The 23,771-nt window shown below is 39.7% G+C and overlaps 3 protein-coding genes across 9 annotated transcripts; 1 reads left to right on the forward strand and 2 right to left on the reverse strand.

The window, feature by feature from the left end:
• Positions 1 to 171: 171 nt before the first annotated feature.
• Positions 172 to 1,161, forward strand: LOC112842169 (P2Y purinoceptor 3-like). The gene has a single exon (XM_025898370.1). The coding sequence runs from the start codon at positions 172 to 174 to the stop codon at positions 1,159 to 1,161; it is 990 nt and encodes a 329-aa protein (XP_025754155.1).
• A 52-nt stretch (positions 1,162 to 1,213) lies between these two features.
• mfsd1 (major facilitator superfamily domain containing 1) lies at positions 1,214 to 10,256 on the reverse strand. Of its 7 annotated transcripts, XR_003213750.1 has the most exons (19): positions 10,043 to 10,256; positions 9,814 to 9,866; positions 9,372 to 9,484; positions 9,183 to 9,225; positions 8,974 to 9,041; positions 8,531 to 8,639; positions 8,298 to 8,400; positions 7,839 to 7,937; positions 6,674 to 6,785; positions 5,938 to 5,994; positions 5,701 to 5,857; positions 5,382 to 5,479; positions 5,160 to 5,272; positions 4,986 to 5,033; positions 4,732 to 4,798; positions 1,997 to 2,102; positions 1,679 to 1,794; positions 1,554 to 1,598; positions 1,216 to 1,459 (listed from the first exon to the last, which is right to left on the reverse strand). XR_003213750.1 is itself a non-coding variant. In XM_005459312.4 (17 exons), exons 1-17 carry the CDS (start codon positions 10,185 to 10,187, stop codon positions 1,735 to 1,737), a joined length of 1,551 nt encoding a protein of 516 aa, XP_005459369.1. In that variant the 5' UTR covers positions 10,188 to 10,256; the 3' UTR covers positions 1,315 to 1,734. The 7 variants fall into 7 exon arrangements, 4 of the variants coding, with proteins under 4 accessions (XP_005459369.1, XP_005459371.1, XP_005459370.1 ...); XR_267096.4 differs by lacking the exon at positions 1,554 to 1,598 and having other exon boundaries at positions 1,214 to 1,459; XR_002064584.2 differs by having other exon boundaries at positions 1,216 to 1,598.
• A 6,250-nt stretch (positions 10,257 to 16,506) lies between these two features.
• Positions 16,507 to 19,691, reverse strand: p2ry13 (purinergic receptor P2Y13). Its single transcript, XM_003454795.5, has 5 exons — positions 19,427 to 19,691; positions 19,113 to 19,140; positions 18,328 to 18,530; positions 17,824 to 18,213; positions 16,507 to 17,473 (listed from the first exon to the last, which is right to left on the reverse strand). The coding sequence occupies exons 3-5, from the start codon at positions 18,511 to 18,513 to the stop codon at positions 16,973 to 16,975; spliced, it is 1,077 nt and encodes a 358-aa protein (XP_003454843.1). The 5' UTR covers positions 18,514 to 18,530; positions 19,113 to 19,140; positions 19,427 to 19,691; the 3' UTR covers positions 16,507 to 16,972.
• Between the last annotated feature and the right edge of the window lie 4,080 nt (positions 19,692 to 23,771).

Genomic DNA, 23,771 nt, shown 5'->3' on the forward strand with positions numbered 1-23,771 from the left:
TGGACTCAAGTTAAACAAACACGCACGATTGATATTTTATATCACGCCACCCTACACAGGCTTAGGTGAGAACCGAAGAGGTGAGGTATAAGGATGCCTAAATATTAAAAGGCCTCCTTTAAGGGTCGTTTTGCTCTAGGGCCTATCAAACCATCAGATTTGGCCTTTTGGATGGAGGACTTCCAAATCTGCCCGGTGTCCACCTACTATAAAAGGATCCTTATCCCGGTGTCCTACAGCCTAGTCTTTTTGCTTGGCCTGAGTTTAAACGGCGCCCTGCTGTGGTGCGTGATCTGTCGGACGCGCCGCTGGAGCAACACGGTGATCTACCTGACCAACCTCGCAGTCGCGGACCTCCTCTTTGTGCTGGCCCTTCCTCCACTTATTATCAGCGATGCTATGGGAAACTTCTGGCCCTTCGGGAACATCTTCTGCAAAACTGTTAGATTTGTCTTTCTGGTCAACCTCCACTGTAGTATAATGTTTGTCACCTGCGTCAGCGTTCACCGGTTCATCGGGGTGTGCTACCCCATCGCTGCTGTGCGCCTCAGGACCAGAAAGTTCGCCATCCTTGCGTCAGGGTCCATTTGGATTCTAGCCAATGCCGAGATTTCACCGACATTTGTGTTTGCGCACACGGGTGTGATCAACAACATGACTGTTTGCTTTGAAATGACCGGCCCGACGCAATTTGATGTGTTCTTTCCATATGGGCTGTTCTTGGTTATAGCGGGCTTTTTGATCCCATTCCTGGTCGTGGTCACCTGTTACTGCTCCATGATAAAGGTGCTGTACTGCGGGGCCGCGGACTGCATTTCTAATACCAGGAAACAGCGTGTGCGCAAAAAGTGCTTGTATACCCTTTTAACTGTGTGCCTCATGTTTGTGGTTTGTTTTGTGCCGTATCATATTGTCCGCACTGTCTACATGTTTGTCAGAGTCTACATGCCAGGAAACTGTCATCTGCTGAACCTGGCCATGATCACGTTTAAAGTCTGGAAACCGGTAGTCGTGTTAAACTGCTGCGTAAATCCTCTCATCTACTTCTGTAGCTCTCATCCAAAGCGTCTGAAGTTCAGAGCCTGGCTCTGGAGGAGGAATAAACGAGTGGAGCCCACCGTGTGCCTGGTCAGCAAGAAGTCTGAAGGGTGTAATCCGTGAAGGGATGTGATCGGCAGACAACAGTGACTAAAATTATCCTACAAACGCATGCTGTGTTTTATACTTAATTTTATTGATTTAAATTAAAAAATGCATTTGTCATAACTAAACAATATACAAAATTACCCCAATTGTGCAATTATGCAAATACTAACGTCATCTTGCAATTAACCTGCAAAACTGGAGCAATACCACAATCAACAGACTGCTCAATAGAAAGCAGCAACACTGTGGTCATAGGTGACATGAAACATTTGTGGGAATTGGTGCCCTCTGTCGTATGTAGAGAACCTTATTTCTAAAAGAGAAGAAATATCAGTTCAAAAATGGAAAATAAGACAGGTCCAAAATATTCCAAACAGTGACAATATGTAGCCATAAAACAGACGCACCCGCGAACACTCGGAACAGTAAGTCAAGTGAAGATTAAAAATAACCTGGAGGTAAAAAGCGCTTCAAATTTCCATTGAAAATAGGACTTTTTTTTTTTTAAAGCATCATCTATTTTAGCATATACTTGTCTCGAGGCACAGAGTGACAGTGTTGGAGCAGCAGACAGCTGAATGAAGGGCATCATTTCAGAACACTCCTGTAAGCAAGTGATGACAGATGGCTGGAGCAGTGGTCTGGGATCTGAGCGAAGAGAAGACAGGACAGATTAAATGAAGAAGAAAAACCCCACTGTGGAAGTTAAAACAGCGAAGAAGCAAAGCCTACAAACAGAACAATAATAGAAAAAACACAATGTTCTATCACTGTAAAGATAAGAGGCAGAATGGATTAATAAATGGCTCTGTTTGAATATGAATTGCATAAAGTGTGTGTGTTTGTATACCTGTGCGCCCAGCCTGGAGAGATAGCGGTTGCGTAAGCCAAAAGCAGACATGGGTGCCAGTCTAGCCAGCTCACCCTGTGTCGGCTTACTTGGCCGCCTTTCTTTCCTGCAGGAAAAAATAAAATAACATAGACACTTTGAACATCTCTGCAGCCAACACTAACATGAACACAATTATGCAAATATTACAATAGGATTAGTCACCCAGTCTGCTGCAGGAGACAGAGAAAAAGACACAAAAGTATTACAGAATAACTACTTCAATTAAAAAAAAGATGCTTTAAAAAATGTTTAATTGAATGTCATTGTTCATGGCATCAAATGTGATCTTTTCAATAACTTTGAATTTTTCTGTACAATTAATTTCGCAGTCATCTTGTACACAGTTCAATGACAGTTAAAGTTTAATACAAGTATTCTCTGCTAAACAACTGCAGTGAGTTCCCAACTCCACAGTGCAAACAAGCTGACCGAGAAGCCCATTTCTGGGTATAGTCATTTTAATGTGCAACCACCGTTTTTTTCCTCTTTTTGAACTATTAATTGTACTGGCTGTCTTTATACATGCATGAAATACTTGTTAAAACTCAAATAAGGACTCATTTGCCCAACTCAGGTAGTGAATGTTAATCATCCACAGTGTGTGACCCTGCCATTAACACAAAATCCTCCTCCCACATTACTGGAATGGTCAGTATTAAGCTGAATATGTTGTTACATCATTAAGATAAAGCAAATATCAATTTGGGGAAGTGCTTAGAAAGAGTTAATTACCTGAGCTTGATAAAAGAGCAATAAAGACAATCGATAAAACACAATTCTTGTGCGGAACTAATCTGACTCTTTAATGGAAGAGTTTATAAAAGTTGAGACTGTGAATATCATTACATGGTTAAGTGCGTTCAAAAGTGTCTCTCTCTTACCTTACTATATATATAAATAAAATGATCTTTAAGGTAATTGTAACATTTGATGATGGAACAGAAAATAAACTTTTATGAACTTTGCAAATCAGCAAAGAGGAAATGAAGAAACTAAGAAATAACAGAATCAGGCAGTAAAGACTTAAACAAAGAGCTTTGCTCTTTTTGAGATAATCCACCATACAAAGGTCAATGAAGCATATTAGAACTGAACATGAGCCCATTGTGCCCAAGGAGAGTCCAATAAGGCTGATTTTGGTTAGTAATCATTGTGACAAATGGTGTGTACATAAATGAACTGCAGAGCTTTCTGCAACCAGGCTGGTAACAGTTGTGCAGAAATGTTGTTGTTTTTTTCTTTTGTAAAAACAAGAAAAAAACAAAACAAAAGCCAAAACATTTAAAGTCAGTTACCCCATTTTACATGTTAAAAAGCTAAATTAACAATAAATAGTATGTGATAAAATCAAGGACCCCTTCCCTCTGTGCTGTAAGTACAAATGTCATCTTTTGATCATTCAAATATTTTTCAAGCATGCTGAACTTTGACACACACAAAAGTCGGTAGAGAGTGAATCCAAGTAGAAATAAAGTCTCTTTGACAAGTCGAAGAGTAACTGTGGATTAAGTAGGATATGTCGTTTGTCAAGTGTCCTGTAAATCGCATTTAGACATTTATGCGAGGTTATACAACAGTCCCAAATCCAGACAGTCAGTTCTGGTGTGAAGAACCACAGATGACATCACTGGGCGGAGTCAGAACCGCAGTCCTGCCCCATGGTAGCAGATTGAAAGCTCAGGGGTGGACACTGCAGCCTGCTGGCTCTGAAGCCCAGGACCATGTGTGTTCGCTCATCATCATCATCATCATCATCATCTGGAAAATATCAATTAAGGCATGAACCAGGAGATATTAATCAGTCGGCACAAGTCATAACACACATATAAAAATAGAGATTAGTCAGGTTATACATGAGTACAGAAAGGGAGATAGAAGCATGTGTGACTTTCGTCGTTCTTTCTAATTGTAACCTCAAGCAAAGAACGTGAACTGAAAGCAGCCATATTGGTTTCATTCAGTGCTGTGAGGGAAAATAAACCAGAAGCTAATATAGAAAACGACTTCCTCCATCGAGTTAAAGAAGTCTCGCTTCAAAACATGTTTGCCTGTGTGTGTATAATTAAAAAAAACAAAAAAAAAAAAACTGCATGTATTACATCAAACATTTGGTACTTTATTACATAAAAGAAAAAAAAAGAATGACAAAAGGAACACCTATCAACAGATGAGATAGATTCCTATATCAAGCTAGAACTGGAAACTTGAACTAAAAGCTAATAAAGGATTTTTACCTTTAAAATTTCTTATTGGTGCAGAACCAACAACAAAGTCTGTGTGTGTGGCTAATATGTATAATACATGTATAATGTACAATACATACAAAATACATGTTGTACAGGTTTCCTGCGTTTTAAGTGTGGATAATAAGAAAACATGTTGATTATTGATACACTGTATTGTATCCCTAGCAAGTCCATAACCCTGCTTTCTGTAACAACCACTCTGAACAAATTAAAGCTCAATCCACCAAAACTTTTGGTATGTTTTATAACCTCTATACATTATCAACTATTATTTGTAATTAAAACTATTAGTTGTGTCTATATTGGAAGTTTCTGCCTACCTACAATGTGTTTATGTCACTTGACTGCATGAGAGAAGTGTTCAATACGTTTCTGAGATGCTTGTCTAATTGATGCGCAAGTGGGTGGAAAAGCACTGACGGTGAGTGGAAGGTCAAAGCTACTCACTCTGCATCTGTACTGGCTTCTTTACTGAGTTTGGCTCTGGCTGTGGCTGACAGGTTCAAATCTCCTCCTGGAGCAAGAGAAGGAAATAGGCAGATTAAGCAGTGAGCGAGTCTGATGGTAAGGAAAAGAGTGTGAGAGTAAAGTGACAAGATGTCATATGACATGGCTTATGAAGAAAATCGGAGACAATAAAGAAACAGAAAACAGAGAGGAGTGAGAAAGTGGGAGAATTCAACACTCCAGTCTTTTCTCACCTTTAATGTAATCCACGAAGTACAGTAACACTCCGGCCATCAGTCCAACTACAAGAAAGGAGAAGAAAACCAATGTAAAAAAGAAATAACCAACAATGGCACTCACCAGTGTCTAACAAGACTTTGAGAAGAAAAAAAAAAAAAAGGGAAACAAAAAGACATAAAAATACTGACCACAAATGCAGGCGCAAAAAAACACTTCCAGAACCAGGTACCCTTTGCTGTCGAGGATCGCCCCTGCCGCTATGGAAATGATAGCGAGTCCCAGGTTCTGAATGGACTGCATACTGATGTGCAACGGCAGAGAACACACATCAGTGTCAATGTAGCAATGGATGGCCCAATGAAGCAGAATATGTATAATTTAAGTCTTAATGATAAAAAAAAGGCACATACAAGCCATAGGCTGTCCCGAGTTGATGTTCAGGCACGACAAAAGCCACCATGGGCCAAAGTGCACAGGCTAGTAAGGAGTATGACACACCAAGCAGGGACTGGAAATCAAGCAAATGCACAGAATCTGTCATATCACTTTACAATTTCTCAGTTGGCTGAGACCAAAGAAGTTAACTGGATATGAGATAAAACAATTCTCCAAATGAAAAACTGCTTTAGTGCATCCACATGAACAGAATCAACTTTCAAGACATACTATAACTGTTTATGAATGTGTAAAATGTTTAAGTGCACTGTAAAAGGTTGCCAGGGAAGTTACCATTGCGATCCATGGGTTCCAGAAAGTGAAGGCCAGCATCATGTGAGCGGCAAGTGTTGCTGCCACTGCAAGCAACACCCAATACACGTTCCTCCCTGTCTTATCAACCATGAAGCCCAAAACTGGAGATGCAGGGGCTGATATGATGTACACAATACTAGGAAAGATAGACAATGGACAATGAATGATTTATGTTGAAACATTATATAATGAATATCCTTATTTTAGCTGAGTTACCTGTTGACAGCTCTGGCTTCAGCTGGGGAGAAGCTGAATTTTTCAATGAAGAACACCCTGCGAATGAAAAGACAAGATGATGCGTTCACAGTACAAAGCACTGCTTAGCTTTTTGGCTGTTATGACAACAAAAGGAGAGATTGAGTTTTCATAGCAGCCATTTGCTCAGTTAGCGCTGACCTATTGTGGCAAATCCATGTCAGTCGCTACGTGATCTGAGAACGCCTTTCAGTGAAGGAAATTCATTTTGTAATGGCTGCAATTGTGTTCTTTCACTTCAAAGCTATTTGTCAAAAACTCCCTTTGTAGTTTAATCACAACACAACACTGTGAGGTTGAACGACCTCAAATGCAATGCACTACCTTGATGAAGGTTCTTTATTTAATTCTTATCAGACATTTTAACCATAACAGTGCATTATTTAGAGTGGGACTTCTTTCTTCACTCAAAGCTGAATGGTTATGGGCACATCACAGGATATGTTGACTTCAGGAAAGACTAAATAAGGTCACTTTTAACATTAAATGAATAACATATAAAATACAGAATTGACAAACAAAGATAATGCACTTGGGATGTTGGGATCCATGTGCTGCTTCCTGTATTTCATGAGAAACACGGGATGCACAGAGCAGACAGTGTTGTGCAGACAGTATATATACTATAAAAGCAATATAAGGACCACTGGAGGAAACATGGTGTTAGAGGAAGAGTGCAGACGTATGGAGTACTCACTGTCCCAGTCCAATAAAGGGGAAAATTGCCACGTAGTAGCCTACACAAATGATGAAGATAAGCCACAGGGGTGCAGGGAAATGCTTCACATCTGTGATCTTGATCACTTCACCTAACATGCAACACAAAAGACAAATCTGTCTGAGAACACCATTTGCTTTGACGAACTCTAAAAGAATAAAAGCTTCTTTAACACATGTCAACCTTTTTTCTTATTGAAAAATGATACAGCATGCCAAATTTAACCATTTTCTTCCCCGTCAAGTAGTAGTTTTCACCCATGATTCTGCAGACTAAACCATTTGAATACAAAAAAGTTCATTATTTTATCATATTTGATGTGCGTGATTTTTTTTAAATAACTACTTCATGAGTTAGGATGCATTTCAGGCTTCAGCGCTCTCACCTCTCATTTCCCTTTTAATAGGGTGACATCATGCGATGCCAACTCAACTTGCTAATGTTGTTTCTGCTGAAAGTTTCTGAGAAATTAAACTGTTAACAAGCCATTACATGGGTTAACTAATGAAACCACTCAATGCAACCATCGAGCGAGAGCAGAGAGTGTGGTTATCCGTGCAAGTTCGGCATCAACATGTTGAAAAAGGTTTCCAATTTCAAAAAAAACCAAAAAAACAAAAGGGTTTTGAGAGGTCAGAGAGACCTTTAACAACTAACTTCTGGTAATTTCAACCTGAAGTCCAAGTGGATATTCTTGACGTTTTAAATTTAAATAAATTCAAGAGGTTATTTTTGTCATGTGGATGGGGTTAGAACCACAAAAACACCTCTGGCTACAACTGCCACCAACACAACAACAACAAAAAGTCCACCACAACAGAGAAAGTAGAGTCAAACTACTTTCAGATAGTCGGTTTTAGAGCTCAACAAAACAAAAACTTAATCTGGCTTTGCACACGGGGGCAATCTGGGACGATTGTGGAAGAACTTCTAGTATTCATTCACTGATGTGAGTGAAAGAAGGAAGGTCAAGGTCAAGGTCAAATTTATTTATATAGCACATTTCAAACAGCCAATGCTGCACAAAGTGCTTAACAATATAAAAATGGCATTAAAAAGCAACAATGTAATACAATAATAATAATAGTAAAAAACAATAATAGGAAAACACAAAACTGAGGGAGAAGGTGTGGGAAGACATTACCTGTTCCTTCTTGTTCCTTGTTGAGGATCCTCTCGGCTCTTTTGTCAAGGAATCCCAAAACCAAGGCACAGATGAGGGAAAACACGCACGTTATGGCAGCTGAGGGGAGAAAAAGAAATGAAGAATCAGAATCATTTTATTGCCACTAAACATGTTCAGTGAAATTAGAAGCAGCAGGAAACAACACAAAACTGCAAGTTGTGCAAAAGTGGAAACGTCTGCACGTCACAGGATAACATTACAAGAACTGGCACTTCTTCTGTTCCTTGTGATTCATCTGGAACAATCTGCAGCACTTTTAGTTCTCTATACCACTTCTCTCTCTTGGTTTGTGCTAGCTGTGTTATTTGAACTTAGAAGTAAAAAACGAAAGGGCGCAGCATTTCTACCAAACAATCTGAGAGTGTAAAACTCACCTGACAAGTCAGGTTCAGTGAAGTGCAACTGTAAAACATTTACCTATCATGAGTGATGCACCCAGCACGGTGTGTCCAGGCGAGCCAACAGCATCTGTAACTCTGTTATAAATCCAGCCCATTATGTTCATGTTCACCGTGCTGCCCTTGGGATGAGCAGAGAAGTCAGTGGCATGCATTTTTGCACAGCTTTCTCATTTACAATATCAAAACAAACAAAAATACAAGTATTTCAAAGCCTATATAAATGCACTCTTTCATTTGGAGCTTTCTTACCACGCGAGCCATGCTCAGCTGAAGGCCAAATACTAGATTGAGCTCCTTGCCTTTGAACCAGTTCACTGCATATGTGTTTTGGGCTACTGCCAAAGACTCTCCTCCAATACTACCCAAGAAAAGACAACATAGAAGGGATCATGTAAACAACAAGACTGAAAACCTGAAAACGTCTTTAGGGATAAATATATGTGACTGAATAATACCACACTGACTTTGTTTTAGCGACTTGATGTGTTCGGGTTTGCTAAGAATCCCACATATATGGTATTTCTAGCTATATCATTCATATTCTGTAAGCTGATATAAATCAGTCTTATAAGAAACTGCATGGTTTTTTAGTGCTATTTCAAATAAGAAAAGCACCAATGTTTTTTTAAGGTTTTTACATGCTAGTAAAATAAAAAGGTTTAACTAGAAGACAGTTTGTTTTGGTTTTTTACCCAAATATAAATCGTCCAGCTTCCATTAGCCAAAAATGATTTGTCCATGCTCCAGCAGCAAAGACCACCTATGCAGAGGTAGAAACATTAAGAACAATCTAATCACCACAGTTTTCCCAGGGATTTTTTCTATTGAGCTATATGGATTTAAACAGAATGTATATCTGTTTAAATAACTGCATTCTTCTGAAACTTCAGGAGTATATTACCTGTCCAGCACAGACAAAAAGGGAAAAGATGATGGTTCCCAGCCTGTAAACAAGAACATGGGGAAAGATACCGATCAAGATGACATGTACAAAATCCATACGGAGCATTCACTTTTGGCTTTGGGGCGAAAATACATAAACAACACATAGCTGGCAAAAAACATATATCTGACTGGTTCTTCCAGTTACCTGACACCAAAGACCCGATCAAGCAGAAATCCCCCAAAGAAGCAGAGAACTACATTAGGCCAGGAGTACCAGGCGTACAACTGCATGAAGTCTGCAGTCGTCAGATGCAAATCCTGGGTGAGTCACAGAAGAAAAACAACAGACATTAGACTCTCGCTTTGTGTTAGTTTTTGCTTTTTGTGTTGAGCACAATGCACAGTAGGTTCTAGTTTTTTGAATAAATCCGTGTAACAACAACATTTACTAGGAATCTTATTGGACTGTTCTTGTTGTTTATTATGTAGATTTTTTTTTGTTTACAAAGAAAATGGTGATCTTTAAAAGATAACCTCTCTTCTATATAAAAAGAAATCTCCAAAGACTTGTTAGTGTGGGATTAATATAAATGCCTGCGTTTGGTTTTAAGGCCCTGGTGTAAAAGTTTGAATTATGGGTGAAATACCTGGATGACTTGACTTTGGAGTGCAGCTGGATTATCGTAACAGAAGTAGCTTCCTGGAACAAAGCACCCACATTAGCGGGGCTCAGACGTGACACTATTGCATTTATTATACATTTCATACATAATAAGCAGACAATAACGTGCATTATTTACACTAGCTTGATAGTATTTAATTTTAGTTAGTCCCAAATCTCCCAAATAGCTCGCCGTGCCGCCTTTTACTCCTTACCGAATCCCAGGAAGCACATAAAAAAAAGGACAACCAGTCGGTGCAGTAAGTGGCTGGGGTCGCAGATGGCGAGCATGGGCCTGCCGGGTCCACTGCCCCTGTCCTCGTCTCCCAACAATCTCTGCCGCTCTTCCAAATCCGCCATGCTCGATTATTTGTGAGGTTCACAGCAGAAAGGAAGCGCTAAGAGTGTCAGTCACATGACCTGTTATGCACGTCACGTGGCAATATGTGCGCGCAGTGAGGCTGGCGTACGCCTCGGGAGCGCGCACAGTCAGCTGAGTGGAGTGGGCTGACTGTAAATAACAGATGAGGTTTCGTCTTACACGCTGAGCATAAACGGTTAGTTAGTAACGTTTGTCACGATGTAGCATGAAATATTAAACGCTAAAAGCTTTTACTGTCGAGATCACCTTTCCCTGTTTGAAAAAGAAGAGCAGAGTTTGCGTTTCTTTTTTGAAGAAACGAAAGCGGATTCAAGTGGTTTGAAACTTTACAGTAAAATGTATGTCAGCATTCTTGGACAGAGAAAGTAGTCACTTTAATTTAAAAGCTTGTGATAGATAGTTTCGTTGGTCACCGGATTCAAAGATGGCGAGAATAAAGGTTAATGAAAACTGTAAAGACGATATTTCTTCATAGGAGATGGAAGAATAAAGCTATAAAGCTAAATCGCCTATACTGGACTTGAATTGTCAGGTGATCTGAAAGGTGATTCCCAGATAGTGAGAAATGAATGTGATGGCTGTGTAAAAACCCAGCAGGTGTATGTTATGATAACAATGAAATAGTAATGAACTATATTTCAGTCATTAAATTACTACTGATAACAATATATATTAAAGTTGTCTTTTTTTACCAGTACAAAGAATCTGTAAAGGTCCAGTGTTTAAAATATCACTAGATATCAGAAGAAACCGCAAACCGCAATCAACTGTTGATTGCGATGTTTTTCTTCTACTGTTTGTGTATAAAAACCTTTTTATCCACATTTTCTATATGCTATATTTTTCCATTATATATTCACCTGAAAAATATGAATACTTAGCAGTAAATCAGGAATAATAAAACAGACTTTAGCTTCATGAAATACTTTACAAGATGGCTTTTTTTTTTGCATATTTAAAAATGAGGCAATGTATAGACATCAACATGTCAAAAACTATTTATTTTAAAAGCCTGACATCTTCACTGGTCTTTCTCAATATCAAAATGAACCAGGAACTGTAACTTGGGGGGTGGGCGTGGGTGTGTGTCTGTGGGGGGGGGGGGGGGGGGGGGGCGCTGATAGTCACAAAATAAACAAAATACTATTTTCATAATACTTACATGTTAGATTGACCAATTCACATATACTATACCATATGTATACCATCTTCCACACTCACATCATCCAGTCTGTGCTGTGCACATCAATCACTGTCTGGTTCGGCTCAGCCACCAAGCAGGACAGGCCAGACTGCAAAGGATAAGGTCAGCAGAGAGTTTCATCAGTGCCGAGCTTCCCCCTATTCAGGACCTGTACATAGCCAGGGTTAGAAAACGAGCAGAAAATATGTATGCAGACCCCTTACATCCCAGATATAAACAGTTTAAACTACTACCTACAGGCAGGCACTATACAGCACTGCTTACTCAAACCAGCTGCCACAGAGAAGACAGTTTCTTCCCCCAGGCTGTCACTCTGAAGAACACTGTGAAATAACCCAGTGTTATAGCATTCAGGTCATATACCAATATGCACATTACACTGCCCTTGCAGTTTGTGTAGTTTCTTAAGACTCTCTGTAGCTTGTCTTACTTTTTTATCTATTGCCCATCCATCCATCCATCCATCCATCCATCCATCCATCCATCCATCCATCCATCCATCCATCCATTTTCCTCTGTTTATCTGGGGATGGGTCTCAGGGCAGCAGCCTAAGCAGAGAAGCACAGACCTCACCTCACCCGACACCTCACCCAGGAGGCATCCCTGTCAGATGCCCTAACCACCTCAACTGGCTCCTTTCGATGTGGAGAAGTAGTGGTTCTACTCTGAGCTCCTCCTGGATGGCCGAACTCCTGATCCCAGCTCTAAGCGAGAGGCCAGCCACTCATTGGAGAAACCTCATTTCAACCGCTTATAACCGCGATCTCGTTCTTTTGGTCATTACCCAAAGCTCGTGACCATAGGTGAGGGGAGGGACATAGATAGACCAGTAAATCGAGAGTTTTCGCTTTTACGCTCAGCTCTCTCATCGCAGCACAGCAGCACCAATCTGTCTGTCGATCTCCTGCTCTCCCCCCTCACTCGTGATCAAGACCCTGAGATCTTTCAATCCCTTCACTTGGGGCAACTCATCCCTGACCCGGAGTGGGGACTCCACCCTTTTCTGACTGATGATCATGGCCTCAGAATTGGAGGCGGTGATTCTCATTCCCTCCAATTCACACTTGGCTGTGAAAACTTCAGTGTGAGCTGGAGGCTGCCACCTGATGAAACCAACAGAACCACATCATCTGCAAAAAGCAGAGGCGACATTCTCGTCTCTCTCTCTATATAAAATAAATATTGTATATACTGCCTATTTAACAAAGCGTTTCTTTTCTTTGCATGACAAAAGCAAATTGAACTGGAATCAAATAATTTGGTTTGTGTGCACAAACCAAATAAAGATGATTCTGATTTTATGTATATAGCCAGTATACAGAAATGCAATTAGGCATAATGGTGCATAATGTCCATCTGTATTTAAGATGGTGAGGCAACATAGCAGTTTTCACAAACTGTATTTTTAACGGATTAATTCAAAGTTCAGGAGAAACCATCACTTTATTGGAAGATGTAATTACACACTAATTAATGTACATAATATGTATTGCATTTGTTTTTCTATTAAATTACCTCAAAAAATGACTGACTGTAACCTTAATTTTTCTTTTTTTCAGATTTTTTTACTTTATTGTTACCAAACGTAGATTCCGTGCAATAAAAATATATCATCCTAACATATTTAATTATTTGGCTCTGTATAAAAAGAAACAAACCAAAAAACCCCCAAAACAAAACAAGTCAAATTGTGTTAAAAAAAATACTGTTGAACAGCTTCTTGTGTTCTGCAGAGACTGCTATGTGGACATCGGTTTCTGATAGTGGTTTGAATCCACCCTCCAATTAATAGACAACTATGTCACAGCTGGCTGTGGTGATCTAAAATGTGTAAAAATAACACATTTTTTTATTTTTTGTTTTGACAGTCTCTCATCCTGTGTTCAGTCATGGCTGTGTGCAGGCAGGCAGGAGAAATGACCCAAAATTCAGGACTCACGGAGGCAAAGATGAACTCAAAATACACAGCTTTATTGCGGGTTGCAGACTGGATGGAAATCTAGCTATACTGGGGAGAAATAAACTAACAGACCAACAAGCAGGTAAACAGAGCACACAGCGTAGTACGAGGGTGAGCAGACGTTAACGACGCAACACTGACACAGAGAATTACAGGCCTTAAATACACAGAGGGAGCAATCAGGGGATGAGAGACAGGAGGGAAACACAGCTGGGTCAAATCAGGGCTGACGAGACAAAGTGGAGCAAAACCAGACACACTACACACAGGACAGGGACTATCAAAGTAAAACAGGAAATACAGAACACAGGGAAGCCACATAACAAACCTAAAACTGGACTCAGGAAATACTAAAGGGCTAGGGAGCAAGACACAGTGAGAAAAAAAACACTACAGTGACAAACCATGAAAAAAATCTAAACTAAAAAAGGTACAAAACTCAGAAACACTGGGTCACCGACCCAGGACCATGACATTCAGAGACTTAGAGACTTAGAGCTTTTTATTGTCATTGTCCAGTTTCTTGCACAGCGAAATTGGGTAGCTGGACCACAAAGGTGCTAAAGTAAGAAAAAGAGAAACCAATATACATCGAAGGTGGAAAAAAATAAATAAATAAATAGAATAAAATAAAAAGCAGTGTATATATATACATGTGTGAGTGGAACTATATACATGGTGTATGTGTAGGAAACATTGAAACAGACTGGGACCAAAATAATTGCACTTGAGCCAAAAATATTGCACAGAACATGGAAAGGCTGAGATATTGCACATAGATGATCAACAGCAGTGTCAGGGTGGATGTGTTGGGGAAGTCTTTACATACTCTTAGTTTCCATTAATAGTTCTGACAGCCCACGGGAAGAAGCTGTTCTTTAGTCTGTTGGTTTTGCACCTGATGGATCTGAGCCTTTTTCCAGAGGGCAGGATCTTGAGCTGGCAATTAAGTCCAGGGAGGGGAGTGGACAGCCGATCACCTTCTCTGCAGTTCTGATGATCCTCTGTAGTCTCTTCTTGTCAGCTGTTGTGCAACCAGCGTACTACACAGGGATGGCGTGCACCAGCACACTCTCGATAGTGGCACGGTAGAAGGACACTAGGAGTTCAGTCTGCAGCCTGTTCCATCTCAGAACCCTCAAGAAATGGAGGCGCTGCTGGGCTTTCTTTACTAGGGCTGATGTGTTTGTGGACCAGGATAGGTCCTCGGATATGTGGGTGCCGAGTAACATAAAGGAGGACACCCTCTCCACATAGTCACCTTTTATGGAGAGGGGGGGAGGATCAGTCCTTGTTTTGCGGAAGTCCATGACCACTTCCTTGGTTTTCTTGGTGTTTAGGGTGAGGTTATTGTAGTTACACCATTCCGACAGCCGCTGGACCTCATCCCTGTAGGCGGTGTCATCATCGTTGGTGATGAGCCCCATCAGAGTGGTGTCGTCTGCAAATTTGATGATGATGTTGCAGGGGTGCAATTCAGTGTGTTTAGTTTTGCTTCCCATGTGTCATCATTTCCATTCATTACAGCTGTTCTCACCTCTCTTTGTATATATTGTGTGAGTTTCCCTTTGTTTGTCGTCTGTTCGTCTAGCTCAGGTACTCCATGTTTCGTGTTTCATGTTTAGTTGACATCAAGTTTTGTTTCCACATGTCTACTTTTGGGTCCACATTTCAGCCTTCACATGGTCTGTCAGTGCAGACGTTGACATTACTGGTTTTGCTGATATGTAAGCTACACAACCATGCAAGTAAATGTCAGTCCCTACCTCATGTTATAGACTCCTAGTTATAGAATTCTGTTTCTGTGGAAATGGTTAGGTAACACTATCTTTGGGGGTTTATTTAATTTCCATGAATGTAATTTAGTATTTCTCATAATTCACTACTATCATCTGTCAGAGGATTTAATCTGAAGGTGATGAATGGTCCTTCCCCCGGCTGCAGTTGCTACTCTCCCCACTCAGTAGCTCATTAATTTCCTGCCCAAATATCAGCCTCTGTCGTAACCGACAGTGGGTGGGGTGGAGAAAGATCATATTTCATTATTATATTAATCAAACCCACATGCAGACTGGATTATAAATCAGGTGGGAAGTGACATTAATTCTGCCGAACCAGTTTGTGAATGTCCAGAAGCCCATCTTCGGGGTGTGGTAGTGTGGGGAAAAAGTCCATTAATTCCAGATCTGTATTCTTTTTCTCATCCCTTGTTCAATTTGAAAATTCATCAGAAGCTGCTGCAGCATTGTGAAAGGCGAAATGCTATACTTGGAAATTCTTGCAGCATTGTTGGGTGTTGTTCTAGTTGGGTTGCAGTGGTTGTTATCAAATAGCTGATCTCCTGCAGTGCGCTATGTGTCTGCATTTCTGCCTCATTCATTGTTCCTTTTTTTTACCTTCATTGTTTTTTTTCAAAAAATGTCCCAAATATGAATTAACACTGAGATTAGATACAAAAATAGGTAAATATTGTCATCTATCATTTAGTGTAAAGTGTGCAAGCAAAAAACAAACAAACAAATAATTCAAATAATTAAACACCATGAAAAGTTATTTGAAGGTCTGTGTTTCTCAACCATATTCCTGTCAAGCTTTCATAATGCACTGACCTTTTCTTTCTATTTAATTGGCATCTTTTCTTTAAGTACCGGATATGACAGACTGACCAACACCAGTAATTATGTTTCCCAAAACAGATATTTCAGTTTTATATTTGGCATTATGTTTGGTTTGATTTCATTTTTAATATTCACTTTCACTTCAGTTTAAGCAGACTAAAGATAGCGACCATACCACTGACCTTCTGATTAGCAAACAACGCACTTTATCCCCTAATGCAGACACAACATTTTGTCAAGATCATGATCTCTTATGCACGATCTCTCATACTTGAATCTTCTGTGTTCAGAAGCCAACATAAAGAAAACAACAGATTCAATTTCATGACTAAGGCTAGTTCAAGATATATTTACGACTCATGGTAGGCCTCCTAAACTTAACTTCAAACCTCATCTATTTTGTATGTAGCTATTATTGTATATGTTTTGGCTTGCTTTTTAGCTTACCCACCAATGATGCTTGTGTGAGCTTTGTTAGCCTCAGCAAAAATAAATAAAAGTGAACACTGTGCAATTACAGCATGAAAAATATCATTTTTATTAAAATGATTAGTCACATTTTAATTATTGGAAGCAGTGTTTGTTAAAGTCTATTATTCTTTTTTTCAATTATTATTCAGTCCCTTGTCACTAATCCTTGGAAAATTTGTGCTGTCAAGATCTTCACCACATAGTCAAAGTTTTTGCAAAGGGAAAATGCGGTTTATGTAAGATTAGAAAGGAGGAAGTGTAAATGACAGCAAGTGCAAGCAAGGAAATGTGATGGATGACTTCGCAAAAAAACAAAGAAACTTGGTTGGTACTGTATGAAAAGCAGTAGTCATTGCGCACGTGAAACATTTTGGCTTTTCTTCTTTGACACATTGTCTACTCATCAGTTTCTTATAAACTTGCATTCATTTTTACATGTTTTGTTTTTTTACAACCGTCTTATTAGGAGGAATTACTATATACAAAATAAACATTCTTCCAGGGTGTTATTAATTGTGTCCCAGTGTGCACTGCTCACTGGCTTCTGACATGCCGTTGTGTGACAGCCTTTTACTGTAGGCTATTTGTGAGAGCTCCAGTTGCGTTGATGTGCCTGTTGGAGAGTCAATACCTTTTTGGAGGGACTTAATACAGAGTGCGGCAGTCAGTCTTCTCCTGAACACCTTGCATAGAAACACGTAGATAAGCGGGTCTAGGCATACATTTGTTGCTGAAAGCCACAGGGTGGTTTCCTTGGCAAAGTAGACGGCATTCTGAGCCTTGCAGTCACTTGTTGGGCTCCGTGTTTGGGTCAGGGTATAGGGAACCCGGACGAAGTGAAATGGTGCAAAGCAGATGAAAAACACACCCACTACAACAAAGACTTTCGCTTTGGTTTTGCGACTGGCAGCCCGAGAGCTACTCTTTGAGGCTTTGTATGACTCATAAACCTTCTTGCTGATGAATGTGTAGCAGACTACCATCAAAGCAAGTGTCCCCCAAAAAATGACCTAGAAAAACAAAACAAGAAAAGGTGAAATCAGAGGAGCACCTCACAGCTTTTCTCTAATTCATTTAGGTCAGCAGTAGCAGCAAGATTCTCATAACAGCAGAAGGACATCGTGTATTCAGTTTAAATTAGCTGATTTTGCAGTTCAGATATATTAATAGCAACACTTCTCTATTGTGTGAAATTTGCTTACACACACGCCTATGAGTAACATTGAAAAGTTGACAGCAGTGTTATCTGTGGGATACATTTAAAGGAGAACAGCTGGTTCTGAAATCTTATGCTAAACGGAAGGAGGTTGAATATGAATGTTTGCTTAAATTTCAAAGTATTTCCTTAATTCATAGCTACCTGACAGAAGTAGTTGAAACCTTCATGCCACAGCAAGCCAGCCGGGCTTTTCATGGACGTGCACTTCAGTCTGTTTCCAGACGGCCGTGGCGGCTTGTCACTTAGAATAACGTTGGGTAACGCTAATGATAGCATTACCACCCAAACAGCTACACTTAGTATCTGACCAACACGGACCCGCTGAAGGGCACACTTCCCAAAGGGCCTGACAATCTTCAGGTAACGGTCCAAGCTAATGAGGCCCAGCAAGAGGATGCTGATGTACATGGTGATGTAGAAGAGCACCGCAGAGTATCGGCAGTGGAAGGCGCGTAGCTGCCAGGAACCCACACCTGCATCCGTTAAGATTTTCAGAGGGATGGTCAGAGTCATGAGCAAGTCAGCCACCACCTGTTGTTGAGCAAATTTTAACTTTGTTATTGTAATGCTGTTTTTGTTGTTGTTGTTGTTTCCTTATTTCACTGCGGAGACTAAACCTACAAAGCAAAAGCCTTGGTGTCTTACCACATTTTTTAGGAAGACCAGAAATGTTGAGGTGCTTTGGATACTGAAGAAGATCCATGCAGCGAGGGAGTTCATTATCAGAGCCACTATAAAGAGGACACTGTATAGGCAGGGGAAAACCACAGCTGTTATGCTGGTATCCCGAACACACTTGAAGGAGGTGGTGTTGGACAGGGTGTTGTTCATACTGTGTCCTTAGTTGGCTTTTGACAGGGTGAGAGAGTGAGAAAAAGATGACAGAGACATCATAAGAAATTATAAAAAACACTGTAATACGCTGTTTCTAGAATTAATATGAAATAATTATAGCATTGTTTTCTCTATCTCACAAAAGTCCCTAAGAAAATGTAGCTGAAGTACTTAATTATTATAATTATTTGTATTCATTTATATGACATGAGTTACAAAAAAATTGACCACAGGAATTATCAGATCATTTTGAATGTTACAGCTGCTTCCAATCCTCTACTTAAAAATACCAATACTTTGTTTGTTGTAGTCATGTAGATACAGACTTAATATATACTTTAAACTGTGCTTCTGTTCATTCTGTATTCCCTATGTCCTCTCTTCTTTTTGCTCTGAAGAATAGCACTGAGGTTACACACATGGACTATGGCAACTAATATACACTGCTTTCAAACCTTTGTCTGGTTTAGTGTGCACTCAAATGTTAATTAGATTTTGAGCAAGTTACATTGTTAGGCAAATTACACGTTTGTGCCCAGTTTCAAAAAGTAATTTATCTGCAAGATGTACATGAAAAGCCAGTAATTGAGTCTTACCTTCTTTTTGTGTCTTTATCGTCTGTGTCTGTGTAGCATGAGAAGAATAGTGAGAAAACGCAGGAGAAAATACAATGTTTCATAAAAAGGAAGAAGTGAAATGACAAATTCCTCTTTTTTCTTCTTAGCCACAGGAAAAAATGGCAAATAAAAAATAAAACTGAAAACCTCCTGCTGTTATTTTAGTTCTTTAATCAGTCCAGAAATACTGGTTCTGGCTTGAGGTTTGAATCTTTATGTCTTTCTTGGTATTTCCTCCCCTTCTGACTCTCTCTTTTTAAGTGTTTGTGTGTGTGTGTGTTTGATGCTCTTACAATGGGTGGTCCCTGGAGCTAATGTGTGGCTGTCTTGTCACAATCCCAATGAGTTTGCCAGTCTTCCTCCGGGTGAAAGACCCTTTCCTTCCTTGCTTCCTGTTCCAATTGTCTGCTGAGAGGCTTGCTCTACTCCGTGCCAGTCCCTCTGCCTCCGCTAGCTTGCGTCAGACTTAGTAGCTGTTAAGAGGCGAACACCACAGCCGCAGACTTATTTGCAGACCTCTTGCACCCTACAGCTCTTCGCTCCACCTCGCAACTAATGTTCAATGCTTACGCCTTGTTTCAAAAAGTCTCCACCAGCTGTGGTTTTAGTGGTCAACAATAACATGCATAGCTTGCACATTGCTTTTACTGACTTCACTTGAAAGGAGTAGCAAGCTCTTCCATGATGCATCACGTTTAATGTAAAAAAATTGGGAAGAAAATGATATTATTATGAATTGCCTCTGTTTGAAATAGTGTGTATTTTCTGTAAATAGTATCAAATTACAACAATAAGTGACTGATTTACCATTCCCTTCCACTCTCACTTTCTTGTTAAAAATAGGACATTCTGAGAACATTGCAAAAATAACTTCCTGTGGGATTCATTTTGGATTTGAACCAAGAATTATGACAGCTGCAAAGCAAGTTGAGAAATAGCTTAGTTTTTATTACAAGTCCCCAAATTATGTTGTTGCTTAAGTTGAAGTTAACCTATTTTTTTTATTATTTCAAACACACACCACACATGTAGATACATATCATGACAGATAAACACAATATAATTCCATGAACCAACAGTCAGTTTGGCACACACAAAGAAAAATATATAAGTAAAAGCTCAGTGAGATCAGATGGAATATACAGACATATATATTTTAGCAGATTAATAATTAGTAAGCAATGCAGTAGGACATAAACTTGCATACATGGTTAACATCATACAAAAAATGGATTTTAGACAAACTCTTTATTGCCATGACCCTTATTTACTTTAACCACAGTCATTACAAAACATCTGCATGAAAGACAAATGATTGAACGTGTTTTGCATGATAATGTCCTTGTCTCCATTCGCCTTCTGATTAAAATGCAGTGCTACTTTTACATAAAATCAGCATGAAAATACCACTCACTCTGCTGCGTTTCATGTTACAGTTTTTCAAACTCTTCATGTGGAACATTTAGTACTAAAAGGACAATTTTACATGACTTAAAAGAGTAAATAATGCAATTAAATGTTAATAAATACAGGAATAATTAAGTTCACTACAGCAATAACATCTGAGCAGATCTAATCAGGGATAATATTTCATAAGATCTATCAGAATTTAGTCTGTTGCAAAGTGGTTTCTGGTTTGTCTGGTGCTGAAGCCAATTTAAGTGAGATGGCAACATCTGCCATCAAAGATACCAGTTTCTCTTTGAACTCTCTGCACAGAAAGACATAGAGAAGTGGGTCTATGCACGTGTTTGTGGTGGCAAGCCAAAGGCTGGCATCTTTAGCAAACTTGCCCAATTCAAACAAGCAGGAATTACTGGAATAGTTGACTTGCTGAAATGTGTATGGGATCCTGACTAAGTGATATGGTCCAAATGCCACAAAAAAGACAATAATAACAAGAAAAACGCGTAGTTTGATTTTCTGCTTTCCATGGTTGTTATTGCTGCCAGAGTTTCGAAATGACTCGATGACTTTGTTTGTGATGCAGATGTAGCAAACAACAATGACCACACTGACAATCCAGAAAAAAGCATTGACAAAAATCACTGTTTTTGTATGATATATAACTCCTTCTGTTCCTTTCATTTGCATACAAGTGATGGCCTGTGTCGAGTTGGGTGATTTATTAGTTAAGATTATATTTGGTAAACCTGAGACTCCAAATATTGTTATCCAGACTATGCCTGCTATCACTTTGCCAAATGTCACATTCTGGCCAAAGTTTCCGTGGGGTGTCATAATTTTGAAGAAACGGTCAACACTAATTAAACCCAACAAACCAATACATATGTACATTAGACTGTACATAACGACACTGAAGTAACGGCATGACAGTTTGAATATCATTTGTGATGCACCCGTCAAGTCAGATGCAATTTTGAATGGGACGATCAAGGTTATTAAAGTGTCAGCAGCAATCAGATTTTTCAAATACACCACAAAGGTGGTGGTGGACTTAAGGTGTAGGGACACCCAGGCTGCTACACCATTCAGCAACAAGGCTATAGGGAACATCAGATAGTAGAGGGCTGGGATAACATTTGGGTTGTAAGTGAAACTGTAGCACTTTGAATCATTTTGAGCTGTCTCAGCTGGCATCGCTCCACCTAGAAAAGGAAAACATGTTTTAAACAGCAATAGTTCCAGAAAAGAAAATCCCTATATAGTCTGTTTAGTACCGTATGTATTTTAAACAGATTGTCCCCTGACTGTATTCAATTTGAATGGACATGAAACACTGCACGTATCATTGCCACTTTACACACACACACAAAAAAACTGCTATAGATTTAAAGCTTTCAGAACATGTTTAGTGCCATTTTGCGCCAGTACAGAAAGTGACGTCACTGGGTTGGTTGGTTGGTTAGTTGCTGCTAAGTGACTTATATTGGTTTATATGCGCTAACTAGTGACAGGTCAGCAGTTGGGGGGGTCAAATTTATGCTGCCCCCTTGGCAGAACACTACGGCATCACTGAGAGTTAGAAACTGTCTAAATTCTTTCATCTTTAATAAAATTATCAGTGCTGCTGCTTTACCAGGTGTAACAATTAAGTTTAACATCCAGGCATCCATGAAAACTGAATTTATGACAATTTATGCAATATATAAACATGGAACGCCATAACCTAGTGGCCAGCATAGTATACAGAAACATCTGTGCCAAGTATTGCCTGAAAGCCCCGAGGTCAAATTGGGAAACGCCCCCTAGTGGGTTGAGAATGACAGAGCAAGGATCCTGTGGGACTTCCACATACAGACGGACAAAATGGTGGTGGCTAACCAACCTGACATAGTGGTGGTAGACGAGAAGAAAAGCTGGAGAAGTACCAAGGGATCAGAGAAGAGTTCGAGAAGATATTAAGGGTGAAGGTAACAGTGGTACTAGTGACACTAGGTGCAGTGACTACCAAACTAGGTGAGTGGTTCCAGCAGATCCCAGGAACAACATCGGAGATCTCTGTCCAGAAGAGCGCAATCCTAGGAACAGCAAAGATACTGCGCAGGACCCTCAAGCTCCCAGGCCTCTGGTAGAGGACCCGAGCCTGAAGGATAGACCGCCCTCAGGGGCGAGAGGGGAATTTTGTTTATATATAAAAGTCCTTTCCCAAGTACATCTAAACAGTTTACAGCATAACAGGTTATACATGCGCATTACACCACAAACCTAATTAAGTTTCTTACCAAAGCAAAATTGTGAATCCTTATATCCATCAGGGAAACAATCCTCCTCCTTCAGTTAGATTTGGGCTTTGCTTTTTCATGTTAGGATTCCTTATGCTTTGGTAAGAAACTTAGTAAGTTATTTGTGGTGAATGTAGTAACTTGATATGTTGTAAACGTTTTGGATGTGTTGGAGAGTCCATAAAATGTTATTGCATAAAACAGCACTGATCGCATGTTGTGACCATCAGCTTATTGCAGTGCTCAGTACACCATACGTGGATATGAGAAATGACAGGAAAAATCGAGTTTCTGACTTCAGCTTGGTGCACCTGACTCAAAACCGATCTCCTTCACATGGTCCTCATTTGTTAAATGCTCTACAAACCCTAACATCATGTTTAACAGGTGGATTTTTGCATTTCAGTGCAGCTAGCCAAATTACTGCTTAAAAGACACAGAGTTAAAGAAAACAGCATATCCTTTTTTGTTTTGTTTTTTTCAAAAATTTTTTAACTCCTTATTACAGCCCTGCATAGACTGCTTTCCAGTTTTAGTGTCCATGTTTTCCACTTACTTGTTGGCTTTGTTACTGTTAGCTAACATAAGCTAATGCAAGTCCATTACCAGTAACCAATCAACAAACCAACCCAGACGCTTTTTTCTTTCCAAGCTCCTTAGACTACGATGACCTGGATGACTGAGAACCTTTAGAGACAAACCAACCCAGTGACAGTCTTAGTAGTAGGGCTCCATGGTGTAAATTAGCCTTAATACATGTAGAGTGCCAAATCCACTTTAATGTTCAACAATCCACGACTTGTTTATTAATTTGATGGGAAAGATGTGACTATTTTGAGTTCTTTATACTCACTCTGATTACTTTGAAAGGCTGCATCCCACGTGGCATTCATTATCTCTTGCTTAGCTGAGTCCAAGCTGCAGGCTAAACAGGGCAGAAGCAGTGGCGTAT

Source organism: Oreochromis niloticus, linkage group LG14 (assembly GCF_001858045.2).
Source record: "Oreochromis niloticus isolate F11D_XX linkage group LG14, O_niloticus_UMD_NMBU, whole genome shotgun sequence".
NCBI lineage: Eukaryota > Metazoa > Chordata > Actinopteri > Cichliformes > Cichlidae > Oreochromis > Oreochromis niloticus.

Coding starts and splice junctions, on each gene's coding strand:
- LOC112842169 (XM_025898370.1), top strand. CDS start 172: ATGGAGGACTTCCAAATCTGCCCGGTGTCCACCTACTATAAAAGGATC.
- mfsd1 (XM_005459312.4), bottom strand. CDS start 10,187: ATGGCGGATTTGGAAGAGCGGCAGAGATTGTTGGGAGACGAGGACAGG. Junction 6,786..7,838: donor CAAGGAACAAGAAGGAACAG/GTAATGTCTTCC, acceptor GTTGCATGTTAG/GTGAAGTGATCAAGATCACA. Junction 5,995..6,673: donor CCCTTTATTGGACTGGGACA/GTGAGTACTCCA, acceptor TTTCATTCGCAG/GGTGTTCTTCATTGAAAAAT.
- p2ry13 (XM_003454795.5), bottom strand. CDS start 18,513: ATGAACAACACCCTGTCCAACACCACCTCCTTCAAGTGTGTTCGGGAT. Junction 18,214..18,327: donor TGGTCTTCCTAAAAAATGTG/GTAAGACACCAA, acceptor GCTCAACAACAG/GTGGTGGCTGACTTGCTCAT. Junction 17,474..17,823: donor GTTTCAACTACTTCTGTCAG/GTAGCTATGAAT, acceptor TTGTTTTTCTAG/GTCATTTTTTGGGGGACACT.